General features: G+C 53.0%; 1 protein-coding gene across 2 annotated transcripts; it reads left to right on the top strand.

The window, feature by feature from the left end:
- Window positions 1-47: 47 nt before the first annotated feature.
- Window positions 48-11,684, top strand: LOC309399407 (carboxyl-terminal PDZ ligand of neuronal nitric oxide synthase protein-like). Of its 2 annotated transcripts, none has more exons than XM_081967188.1 (11): window positions 48-313; window positions 3,417-3,488; window positions 6,738-6,830; window positions 7,160-7,218; window positions 8,289-8,397; window positions 8,473-8,614; window positions 9,109-9,269; window positions 9,391-9,558; window positions 9,988-10,153; window positions 10,407-10,749; window positions 10,882-11,684. In XM_081967188.1, the coding sequence occupies exons 1-11, from the start codon at window positions 203-205 to the stop codon at window positions 11,267-11,269; spliced, it is 1,812 nt and encodes a 603-aa protein (XP_081823314.1). In that variant the 5' UTR covers window positions 48-202; the 3' UTR covers window positions 11,270-11,684. The 2 variants fall into 2 exon arrangements, with proteins under 2 accessions (XP_081823314.1, XP_081823315.1); XM_081967189.1 differs by having other exon boundaries at window positions 50-313; window positions 10,371-10,749.
- The last annotated feature ends 728 nt before the right edge of the window (window positions 11,685-12,412 follow it).

The following is a 12,412-nucleotide window of genomic DNA, read 5'->3' on the forward strand; positions in this document are numbered from 1 at the left end:
CATCACACGGGCGGCCCCCGGGAGGAGCCACTGCCGCCTGGCTCGCCCTGTCTCCTGGCCGGCCGAGCGCCGCGTTCCTAGCACAGCCCGCCGCTGCCGGGGCGCGCGGGAACGGCAGAGCGGCTGGCCGGGCAGGGCAGAGCCGGGGCGGCGATGCGTTGGCGCCGGGCAAGCCTTGGGGAGCCTCGTCCGCCGCCGCAAGATGCCCGGGAAGCTCCAGAACCGCTACAACCTGGTGGAGGAGACTGGCGACGCGCGGCTCCCGTTGCACAACGAGGAAGCCTTCCAGCACGGCATCCACTTCCAGGCCAAGGTGAGCGACTGGCATCGGGGAGGGCATCCCGCCTGGGCAGCCCTGCCACCGCCCGACTCCTTCCCGGCCGCGCCTGGATCGTCCCGCCGGCGCAGCTCGGTCCACTCCGAGTCCTGGCAGCCGGGGCCAAGGGAGGGGAGCTCCGGCCGCAGGGCACCGTCTCTCGGGCCGCGGCCAGCTGGCCTGGCACTTAGCTGGATCCGCCTGCGGGCAGCTAGCCGGCCGGCTGCATCTGGCGAAAGCCGGGTGAGGAGGGGGCAAAGTTGCTTGGTCACTGCTGCGCCGCAAAGGCAGCGGAGTTTGAAATGGCGCCTCTCTGAATGGGAGGAAGAGGAGGGAAAGAAGAAAGAGGGAAGGAGAGGAGGGGGGAAGGGAGAGAAAGAGAAAGAGAGGAGGGTGGAAGGGGAAGAGGAAGAGTAGGAGAAAGGTAAGGAAAGAAGGAAGGGGAAGGAGAGGAGGAAGGAAGGGAGAAGGGAGGGAGGGAGAAAAGAAGTGGTGTTACAACAAGTGGAAAAGATGGTAAATAAAGCAACCCAAACTGTATGCTATAACCTATTAAATGGAATAATAAATGTATAAGATGTGAAGAATAATAACGATGATGTGAATGTATACTTAAAATGGTATGTAATAAAAAAATGGCCAAAAAGAAAGAAGAAAGAAAGAAAGAAAGAGAGAAAGAAAGAAAGAAAGAAAGAAAGAAAGAAAGAAAGAAAGAAAGAAAGAAAGAAAGCCAGCCTCCCTCTGCAGCCACAGTCTACCCTCTGGGCATCAGGTTCTCTAGCAGCCACTTCCCTCCGAGCCTCCATGCCTAGGTGTGGCAAAAAAACCACCCCCATGATGCTCTGGTCAGATTGGAAAACGTGCCACATTCCTCCCTCCCCTCCTTATCTTGCCCTTCCCAGGAGGAGGATGTATAAGGGCAAAAACCTGGTTAAGGGGCCCCACCCACCCACCCACCCCTGGACTAGCCAATGTTGGTCTTACTCCCCTGGGGTGGAGCCAAGAAATTTTAGGGACCAGGAAGGGGTCAGAGAAAACCAAACGGGTCCACCCCATAGGCTTGCTCTGGCTTTGCATAAACTGGTTTGTCCTGCTGGATGCTTTTTAAAACCATTATTCTAATGTCCTTAGATTTCAGAGTTTAAATGAGTTGGACAGTTTCCCACGGAATTAATTAGCAGCCTAAATGGGAGGGGAAACCGCCTCCTCCCCCACCTCACCCTTGCAAAATTGACCTCTTTCACTTATTTGCTGCATGAGGAGGTCAGCTGCCTTGGATCTGGGCACTTGCTTGGCTCTTTGGCTGAAACAAAAATGTGGAGGCTTCCTGTTGGCACAGATCTCTTCATCAGCTCAAATGGAAAGGGAGTGGATTCTCTGACGAGAAAAATCTACTGCAAAAATTAAACACCGTAGAATCTATATATCCAGGGGGAAATTTAAATATATATTTATATATTTATGTGTTGTATTTGTGCTGATAAATAAATAAAGGGAGACTAGTATAGATCTATTTCAAGCTATTTAGCTCTCATCAGCTAGCCATACCCTTACTGGGATTCGAACCTGGGCTGTATTACATATTAGGCAGATGTATTAACCACTAAGCCACAAGCTCTCCTCCCTTACCAGCTGAGCCAGGGAAATAGGAATGTATTTGTGTTACAACCCCTGGTATAACCAAATATGGAGGAGAGCCTGTGGCTTAGTGGTTAATACATCTGTCTAATATGTAATACAGCCCAGGTTCGAATCCCAGTAAGGGTATGGCTAGCTGATGAGAGCTAAATAGCTTGAAATCGATCTATACTAGTCTCCCTTTATTTATTTATCAGCACAAATACAACACAAACATAGCAAAGGCAACATTAAAAATAAAAATATGGTTTTCTGCCTGGATGGTCTTCTGTAGTGAGCCGAAGGACAGAAAGGGGGAGTAGTGGCCATTTTGGAGGGCAGAGGGAGTGGGCACGTGTGTGTGTGTGTGTGTGTGTGAGAGAGAGAGAGAGAGAGAGAGAGAGAGAGAGAGAGAGAGGGAGGGAGGGAGGGAGGGAGGGAGGGAGAGATGCTTTAAATGTCAGGCTCAATCTTTTCAGCCTCTCACTTCCTAAATTCCTTTAAAAGACAAACAAACAAACAAACACTGCCCTTAAATCCTGGGAATCCCACTGACCCTCCCTGCCTCTGTTCCCAACAAAAAGAAAAGCGCCCAAGCCCCTCATTTCTCAGTGGTCAAATGGCCAAGGAGGGCCTACAGCTACAAGAAGCCCAAGAGACGGGGAAGGGGGGGGGGACTCAGCAAAACATCACCAGGGAGGCCTGGATGTGCTCCCCATTTTAAACCTTCAGGAGATAAAAATACACCGAGTTAGCACTCCAGAGATGAAGGAAAGAAAAGGGGGGAAAAAAGAAGCAGATTTCCTGGCATGTAGCTCTTTTTGGTCTTTAATTAGAACCATTTGAGGGGAGAGGATTTAAAAATAGCGTCTGAATTTACCACTTGCAGGTGTCAATTATTAGTTGTTTACATTTGGAAGCATCCAAGCTTTGTTAATTGCCTCAAACGTGGAGCAAACTGCTCATCTTTCTTTTTCTTTCATTTTTTAATCGTTCATTATCTCTTTGAATTTTGTTCCCATCCTGATGATTTGCAAGCCGGCAGGCCAGGGATCTCTTGGTTTTAGCACAGCGGAAGCGTTTTGCAATGGCTCATTTCTGAGTTTGCCCTTCCTGTGCCGCTCCCGTAATATGCAGCACTACACGACCCATCAATGGTCAGGCTGGTGGGGGAAAATAATTGGAGCCCAGCTCTTCTGCGGGACCTTGGAATTCTGCTCTTGAGTGGCAAGCAAAATTGGGGACTGAGGCGCCAAAGCCCAGTTGCCTGGCAAATCCTGAGGGAAGAGAAGGGCCCCCTAAGGGCACCAAAGCCCCTTCCTGGGCTTTGGCAAAAAGTTTTCTGAGCCCAAATGCAGAAGCAGATGAGGGGACGAGATTCGGGGTGGAATTTCATGCTTAAAAATGGTATTTCTTGCTGTTTTTAAAAATCAAGCATGTTTGCACTGGGGTAAATGGCATCCCTCTCTCTCTCCCCTTGTAGTACATTGGAAGCTTGGATGTGCCAAGACCCAACAGCCGTATGGAGATTGTGGCTGCCATGAGAAGAATCCGGGTGAGTCGGGGCAGACCCCACCCCGCCCCTCCTCTCTTGCCTCTTCCCTGCGCCCCCTTCCCACGCCCCAAGACTCTCAGAAGCCTTTTCTGTCAGAAGGGAGGGTGGGGTGGAAGACACGATGTTCTCTTGTTCCCAAATCCCTCCCCTCCTTCAAATGCCACTCCCGCCTTCCTCTCCAAGAAGCAGACATGCCACCTTCTGCTTGGCCAGGCTCCCGCTGTCTTCGCTCCCGAGCCCACGGTTGTCTCTCGAACAGAAGGAAGACAGAGGCAAGGAAAGGCAGGGAATGGAGGGAAGGGCGGGAGGAGGTGGGGAACTGTGGCCTATGTTTCAGATGGAGGGTTGCTCTCCTTTCCTCCCTGGATCCTCAGGGAGGAGGAGGAGGAAGACAACGATGATGACCATGGAAGAGATCTTCAGCCCGAGTGTCTCCTTATCCTGTGATTCTGTCGGAGGCATCTGGCCGGCTTTCCTAGCAGGCAGAAGGTGCCCTATGAATCTTTCAACCAGCAGATTTATTATGGCTTGTGCTTCCTCCCTTGATTCATACATCACCTTCCGGCTGAGCTGAAGAAACAGAAGAACAGACTTTTCACTGTAGGGAGAGCGAAATCAAGAATTTTAATCTCTCTCTCTTGTGCGTTCTGTGGGGAAGAACCTGTTTTGCCAGAAGTAATACTTGAGGAGGGGTGAAAAAGAATGCAAACCAAACTCCAGTTGAGATGCCACCCACACAGAAACCAACGATTAAGCCTGGAGAGGGGGAAGCGGAACAGGCCAAAGGATGGGAGAGAATGCAACCGTCCCCAACTACCTTCCTATAACACAAGACCAAAACGATTCCTGCAGCCAGCCTCAAAGTGCCAATACAGCTGCCTACGAAAGCTCAGAAGACAAAACTTCTGGTCCCGGGGACCAACCCAGATTGGATCCTGTAAGCGCAGTCTCCACTGCCTTCAGGTTGGTTCCCCTTCCCCTCATATGTATGTGCTAGTTGTTCCCGACTCTAGGGGGCGCTGCTCATCTCCGTTTCAAAGCCGAAGAGCCGGCGCTGTCCGAAGACGTCTCCGTGGTCATATGACCGGTATGATTCAACGCCAAAGGAGCATGGAACGCTGTTCCCTTCCCACCAAAGGGGGTCCCTATTTTTCTACTTGCATTTTTACGTGCTTTCGAACGGCTAGGTTGGCAGAAGCTGGGACAAGTCACGGGAGCTCACTCCGTTACGCGGCGCTGGGGATTCGAACTGCCGGACTGCTGACCTTTCTGATCGACAAGCTCAGCGTCTTAGCCCCTGAGCCACCGCATTCCATTACTGCCTTCAAAAACCCGGGTGTTATGTGGTTGCACGATCGATGGCACCCACTCTTTGGACGTGCCACCGAACGGCCGAACAAATCCGTGATTTCCCCGCTTTCAAGCCAATCTTTTGCAAAGACCTTTGGCAGAAGCTGTCAAGGGAACGGGCTGGGGGGGGGGGAGGAATACATGCCCAGCCACGAGGCTAAACATTTTTTCTCCTGGTGCAGATGCTGTGCCACCCCCACAAAACTGGGAAGGCTGGGAAGCCTGCAGAGCACAGATCAAAGGCGGAGGTTTTCTGAGTGAAACCCTCCCTTGGAGGAGAAGAACAGACCAGGAAAGGAAAAAGGGGAAGAATCGGGCGGAATGCAAATGTGGCGGAGAAGAGCTGCTTATGCCAGGGCCACGCTGTCATTAAAGCCAAGCTAAGCCTGAATTTGAATGTGTTTTTAAGACTCCCTTCGGATTATTATGAGCCGCCTGGAGTCGTCAAGCTTTCTGAGCCGAAATTAAGCCTCCTTCTCCCCGCAAACCCCAAAGCCACATCTCCTGACTTCATGTCCGCCGTAGCAGCTCTTCTGACTGGCCTGGAATAGGAAGCAGAGGGGAAGAGAGGGCGCCTGTTCCCGCAGAGTTCTCCCCCTCCTCTTTCCTGGCGACGCCACCCACCCTCCAAATCACGTCCTCCGTCTGGCACAGCCGTTCTCTGCATCTCCACCACGGACTTTGCCAACAATGTGCCATCCTGGTGCCAGCCGAGGCAACGACCTTACTTGTGAAAAGCAGGATTTCCAGGAGGCTTTTTCCCCTTTGAATCTCACTGCAGTTCTTGATTTATTTACGGTCTGCTTTTCTCCATTCCCCCAACCAACAAACTGCCCTGAATACAAAGATACTAAATACTAAAATCAATAGGACGACTTTGAAACAGGGCTGAGCAAGGGAGTAGAGCCGGAGCAGACGTGACTTGGAGCCCTAATGAGGCAGGGGGCTCCCCTAAAATCCCCCTCGTTTAGGAGCAAAGGAAAACCCGCAGCCCACCTGCCAGACCCCTCCCCTCCACATACACCTTTCAAACCTCTCCTTCCGCCAAAGAGCTCACGCCCAGGGTCTTCCGTGTATGGATGTGTTTTTCTTTGGTGATATTTGTCTTCCTCTTTGTAGCAGTAAATAGTTTAGAAAAGGAAAAAGAAGTAAAGCTAAAAACAGAGGTGTTGTGGCCCGTGTCAGTGGCCAGTGGAGTAGGCAGCCGATTCGGACAGTGGGGAGGAACCTAGGCCAGTCCTGGAGCCTGGGGAAGGCTCGGGTGAGGGCTCTGTGTCGGAGGCAGAGAGGAGGCCAGGGCCGTCTGACAGTTATCAGCTGCCTTCGGAGTCAGACTTCAGTGGCGCAGAGGAACAGCTGGAGCCTGTTCCCAGCGTGCGCATGTGCAGAGCTGCCAGCAAAGTGTGGGCACTGGGGTGCCTGCGGAATAAGGAAGCAACCTCACAGCATGGAAGCTGGCTGGTTTGCCCAGCATGCTAAGCCAGGATGTGACCTTCTTCGGAGTTGCCTTTGCTGGTGTTTATTGCAGAGATTTCCTGAGGTTGAAATCCAGAGAAGTAGATTTTTACCGAGTGATGAGAAATTTAGCCACACGCCAACTTTCAGGAACGCTGCCCGACTGACTTCCAAAGAGCAAAGTGATTGGGGGGGGGCAGGGGGAGTCAGGATTCACTTAAGGACTGCATGATTCACTTGAGGACGGCAGAGATTTGTTTAGCACTCGTGGCAAAGAAAGTCGTAAAATGGAGAGAGGGGGGGGGAGGCAGGGCTGGCGCATCTCTTCACAGGAGCCTCGCTTAGCAAATGGAAATCTCCTGGTCCTGCTTAAGGCCGCAATCCGAGGATTTCCCTGTGCCCAGGCGGTTGATGGCAATTCTCTCTCTCTCTCCCCCCCCCCAGTATGAGTTTAAGGCGAAGAACGTGAAGAAGAGGAAAGTGAACATCGTGGTCTCGGTGGACGGGGTGAAGGTGTTGCTGAGGAAGAAGCCAAAGGTGGGTGGCCTGGCCTTGGGGAGCCCAGGGATCAGAGGGGCAGAGCCCCGGGGGCATCCAGACTGCTGGGGTGGGAAGGGCGAATTTCAGGGAATTCCCTTCTTCCAAGAGAGACCCTGGACCTCTGGTTTGTCAGCTGACCCCTGTCTCCCTTGGCAGAGGAGGAAGCAAAGCCCACACTTGGCTCTTACATGGGCTCCCATCATCCCATCTTGCCAAGGGGGTCTCTTGCCCCCTCGGCTCCCGGAGAATAATGGCTGCTGCCTGGCTTCCAAGCCCAAAGCAGTTGGCCCTGCTAACGCTGCCTCTCCTCTCAATCTCCTTTCCAGAGGAAGGAATGGACCTGGGATGAAGGCAAAGTCATGGTGATGCACGACCCCGTCTATCGGTGAGCCTCCGGCAACAACGCCCTTCTTCTTTTGCCTCTCCGTGCCCATCGCGGTGCCCAGGCCTAAGTCCCTATTTTTTAGTGCCACTGCAGCAGTCACTGAACAAACTGTCGGCCAGGGTTCCAAATGGCATCCTCAAATAAATAACACTCCAAGGCTAGAAGTTCCTCAAAGTTCCAATTTATGAAGAGAGCCATGTTGGCACATCTGGGAAAACCCGAATCTGAAAGCTTCCCGGTTTCCCCACCCAGTTGAAAGTTCAAGGTCTTGCCCCAATACCCACAAGTCCACCCCATGGTCCAATCTCCCACTGCCACGCTGGCAGCTTCCACCCATCCAGTTCCGGCCAGGTGCAGAGACAAAGATGACCTTGGCTTTCTAAGAAGAAGAAGGTTATTATGGCTACATATCACCCAATTCCATCTAATCCCCCATCCCATTTTCCCACAGTAGAAAATCTGGCAGGCTTGAAGTCCAAAAAGAAAAGATGACTTGCAGGCATGACACTGCCATAAGTTGAGGACTATCTGTAACAACACAACACTTAATTTGGGACCAAACAGCCACGCCTATACATCTGCCTCCATCTTCCATGGGGAAGGAAGGAATTGCACACATCTGTAAGGGACCATTGAATCGTTGGGTGTTATATTCCCTGATTCAAGGATATCTGTGGTTTCAGCCATCCACATCCAGGAAGACCAGGCATCAACCCCTCCAGAAACTCTGGAGCAGAGGTCTTCAAACTTGGCAACTTTAAGACTTGTGGACTTCAACTCCCAGAATTCTGGAAGTTGAAGTCCACAAGTCTTAAAGTTGCCACGTTTGGGGACCCCTGCTCTGGAGGATAAGGGACCATACTGTGCTAGAGTTTATGAATGTTGAGTTGTTGAGTTGCTCTCAACCATGGCAGCTTGAAGTCGGGTAGAATTCAACTGCCAGGATTCCCCAACCACTGATGATGAGTTAAAGTCCTCACATTTTGAGGTTGCCAAGGTGGAGCACGGAGGAGATGAGATTTGCCTTAAGATGATTTTGTACCCCTCTCTCTGGTCCCACCTTCCCTCAGGATCTTCTATGTCTCCCATGACTCCCAAGACCTCAAGATCTTCAGCTACATCGCCCGGGACGGCACCAATAACTCCTTTCGCTGCAACGTTTTCAAGTCCAAGAAGAAGGCAAGCCAAGCTGGGCCAAGCTGGGCTACCTGGTGCCAAGTCGTGGCTCCGGCTAACCCGATTATCTCCCCGCAGACCCAGGCGATGCGTGTGGTGCGGACGGTGGGCCAAGCTTTCGAGGTGTGCCATAAATTGAGCCTACAGCATGCCCTCCAAAATGCAGATGGTGAAGCAGACGGGGCCAGCAACAACTCTGCCGATGACGCTCAGATAGAAGGTGAGGCATTGAGGGCACCTTCCCTGGACCGTAAATCTGGAGAAGGTAAAGGGGACTCATCTCATCATCTTGGGCTTCCTAAAAATGGAGGATTAGAGATGGGAAAATAATGTCTGCCAGGCCTCTCCCACTGCAAACAAAAAGAAAATTCCAATGGCTGCAGGATGCCCTTTGATCCATCCAGAAATTAAATTGCCTGCAGCAGATAAGTCGAGACACACCTAAGTTAGCTTGTTACCCAAGGTCAACCTGTCTAGATGAAGGGTAGATAAGCAGTCCAGTTCTCTTTTGTAGGGAGTTTCAAAGTAACCCAGTCCGAATCTACTCCAGGTTCCTCCTCCTGCTCTTTCCTAGGCTGGGAAGGGGTTCTCTGGAGAACCAATTAGCTTAAAGACAGTCCCCCCCCGCCCCCCGTTTCAAGGCGATCCATAGTTCCCCAAAGGCAGAATGCCAGCTGGGTCTTACTTTTTCTGCCTTGGTTGTGTTCCCCAAAGGTCTCCAACCACTGGAACCAGCCTTGGCTGACCGAGACCTTGGCTTGGCCGGGTCAGTAAGCGTGTGCCTGCCCGGCTGCGGGGTCTGTGAGCTGCCTTTCTCCGTGCCTGACCTGGGAGAGCTGAAAAATGGGCTCAGCCCCAAGGCGAGGGAGAGCCAGGTGGGTGACTCCTTGAGGACAGCCATGAAAAGGAATCAGGAAAGCTGGATCCGTGGGGCTTCCTGGGAAGGTGGAGGAGAGAAAGGAGCAGCCCCTATTTCCGGTCTCTTTTGGCTTCCAGGAAAAGGAGAATGGTAGCCTCCGGCCCTCCTGTGCCCAGCCCCTCGGCAGCACAGGGAGCCCCTCTTCCTCTGCCTCGACCACCCCACTCGCCTCCCAGCACTGCCTGCAGCTGCTCCAACACCAGCTCTTCCAGCAGCAACAGCAGACACAGGTGGCTGTCGCACAGGTAAGCCTTCTCTGTCCTGGGTGCAAAAGTTCCCAGGCCTGGGCACCCATCCTCTTTTTCCTCTGGAAAAGCTCTGCTCCTCAGTTATAACCGCAATTCCCTTGGGTCCCCCCTGAAGGAGGCTTCCAGGCAGCCCACCCGGTTGGCTTGTGGAACTACTGGCAACAGTGGTTCTGTGGGAGCTGCCAGTCCAACCGGGGTCCCCCAAGGGCGGTCGGAGCAGAGTCTGCAGGGACTCCTGCGTTCGAGCGTCCTCCTGACGTGGACGTCACGGCAGACAGTATATAAAACTTCCACCTGTCCAAACTGCAAAGCGAGCTCCAGGTTCTAATCAGACGTCCCTGATTAGAACCTGCCGCCTCTGGGCATGGTCTGCTGGGGCAGCAAGGAGATGCCCGGCACGCAAGATGCACATCCTGTTCCCAACAGGTGCAGCTCCTGGAGGACCAGTTGTCCGCCGAGAGCACGGCCCGCATGGAGGCCCAGGCGCGTGTCCACCAGCTGCTCCTGACCAACCGCGACCTCCTTCAACACGTCTCCTTGCTGGTGAGGCAACTGAAGGAGCTGGAGATCAAGGTGCAGATGGGGCATCCAGGTGAGCAAGGGATGGGTGCAGGTGAGGCGGCGGGGTCTCCCTTGCCACCTGCTCCTTGGGAGCAAGAGCACTGAGGGGCTCAGGAGGCGGAAGGAAGAAAGATGGGTGGGAGCAGAAGTGCAAGGAAGGGAAGCCACCAGAGATCGGGTCAGAACAAACCTGGTTATCCCAGAGTAACGCCTTCTTACAATATGGCACAAAACCTCCCGGGCTCCAGGTGTCTCTGAACCAGGCCTTCCTCCTTCGTCTCCAGTCGATCGTTCTCTGCAGAGCCTGAGCTCGGAGCATCCTCTGTCCCTCAGCCTGAAGGACCGCTACAGTCTGGAAATCAACTTGTCTTCCACCTCAACACCAGCCAGCCTAGTGGGAAGCCCCACGACGCATCTGGCTTCTTATGAATCCCACCAGAATCTGACCAATTTGGGGTTGGGGAGCGGACTGTCCAGCAGGCTGGAGAAAGAGGAACATCTGGCAGTCCTAGAAGCGCCTGACGGTCTCCGCAGCGTGGAGGGATCTGAGGCGGAAGAGTGCAGAGCCTCCAACGGAAGCACACAACCCACTTGCAGTGGTCCAGACGCTGTGATGCTGAAGGAAAGGTAAGTTGGTCTGGTTCTGCTCTGCTTGACCCAACCCAACCCAACTACAAATGGCTTCCTTCTCCGGTTGAGGTTCCACGCCCAACCATGACTGGTCTTGACTCTGACCCGCTTTCCATTCTCACTTGACAGGTTGCAGATGTTCATCCCCAAGCTGAACCCACCTCCACCATCCCTGCGGAGGAGGTCAAGTAAAACCATTTCTCCCTGCTCGGAGACAGAGAAGATTGGGGCGTCTTGCAGGGCCGCCCCTGAACCCTCGGTGCACAGAAGCCCAGGCCTCTTCTCTAGGCCTGAATCTGAAGCCAGGACACTGGGAGGAAGCCAGACGTCTAGGGCCCGTGCCAAAACCCAAGGCCAGGAGAGTCTTGGGCGCCCAACAGAAGGCCATCCGTGGGTGGAAGCAGCTGAGAACTGGGATGCCTCACGAGCCTTCTTGAGCATCGATGAAACCTGCCTGCACATCAGCCTGTCTGAAGATGAGCTTGACCGGAAGGGGAGCTGTGTTGCTCACGCCTAAAGACACTTGAGGGACAGGCCGTGGTTGGACACTCCGCAAGGCAGAAATCCTGAAATGGATCCATTAAAGTCACCTGCAGAAGTTGGGCCCTGAAACTGCTGCCTCCACCTGGAAGTCTCCCACCTCCAGAAGCAGGCGTCTTCCTCCAGATACCACCCGAAGGCTCCTAAGAAGTTTCACCCAACTTCTTGGCCTGGTTGTTCTGGTTTCCGTACAGCGATTCCATCGTAAGCAGCAAACGTCCATCGGGAAACATTCTCGCCCTCTTCGCTCCCACCTGGAGAGGACCTCTGCCCCAACGGCTGAACAAACAGACCTGCCAGAAACTTCTCCCAAGGCTTGAAGGACGTCAAGGTATTTCAGGGGTAAAGAGGACAGGACAGGTCATTTGCACGTGGCCTAGATAATCCCAAAACAAACAAACAAACCCAGGAGGGTCCACCATTTGGTTTCTGAAGAGAAAGCTCGCTCCAGTTGAGCAACGATTTCCATCGTGCAGGTGGATCTCCATAAGTGTGTAGGACAGAAACGGAGTCCTCCTGAATCAGCCAGTTTGGTGCAGAGGGGGACACGCCAGGATTTTGGAGATAAAGAAACCCGTTACTTCCCAGAACTCTCTTTGATCAGCTCAACTTCTGTGGTTCTACGGGAGGAGATGGGGGGAGGCGAGAGAATGAGGAGAGAAGCTGGTGCTTACAAAAAAAGAGAGAGAGATTTTATTGCAGTGTTTCTCAAACTTGGCGACTTTAAGTCCTGTGGACTTCAACTCCCAGAATTCCCCAGCCAGCTATGCTGGCTGGGGGATTCTGGGAGTTGAAGTCCACAGGACTTAAAGTCGCCAAGTTTGAGAAACACTGTTTTATTGGGTCCAAAGAAAGAGAGATTCTGCAGAGAATTTGGCCCAAGTAGCCAAATCGGAGATGCTCACACCTAGGGTGAAGGCCATCCCAGGTGAGCAGAGGCTGTGATAGCTCCCACCCACCACCAGCCCAAACCCCCATTGATACCAGAGGGGGATAAAAACACCCACCAGCCAGGAGCCGTTTGACCATTTCACAACCTCGGAAAAAGGACTTGCATTTCAGGTGACTGGTTCACGCAGAGCCTCAAAGGATGACAACCACCTGGCTGTTGACCACGAAA

Source organism: Natrix helvetica (genome assembly GCF_964273705.1).
Source record: "Natrix helvetica genome assembly, chromosome: 15".
Taxonomy (NCBI): Eukaryota; Metazoa; Chordata; class Lepidosauria; order Squamata; family Natricidae; genus Natrix; species Natrix helvetica.

Bases quoted from the DNA above. Each gene is read 5' to 3' on its own strand.
- LOC309399407 (XM_081967189.1), top strand. From the start codon at position 203: ATGCCCGGGAAGCTCCAGAACCGCTACAACCTGGTGGAGGAGACTGGC. The intron at 3,489-6,737 runs GTGAGTCGGGGC...CCCCCCCCCCAG, and splicing joins CTGCCATGAGAAGAATCCGG to TATGAGTTTAAGGCGAAGAA. The intron at 8,615-9,108 runs GTGAGGCATTGA...TGTTCCCCAAAG, and splicing joins CGATGACGCTCAGATAGAAG to GTCTCCAACCACTGGAACCA.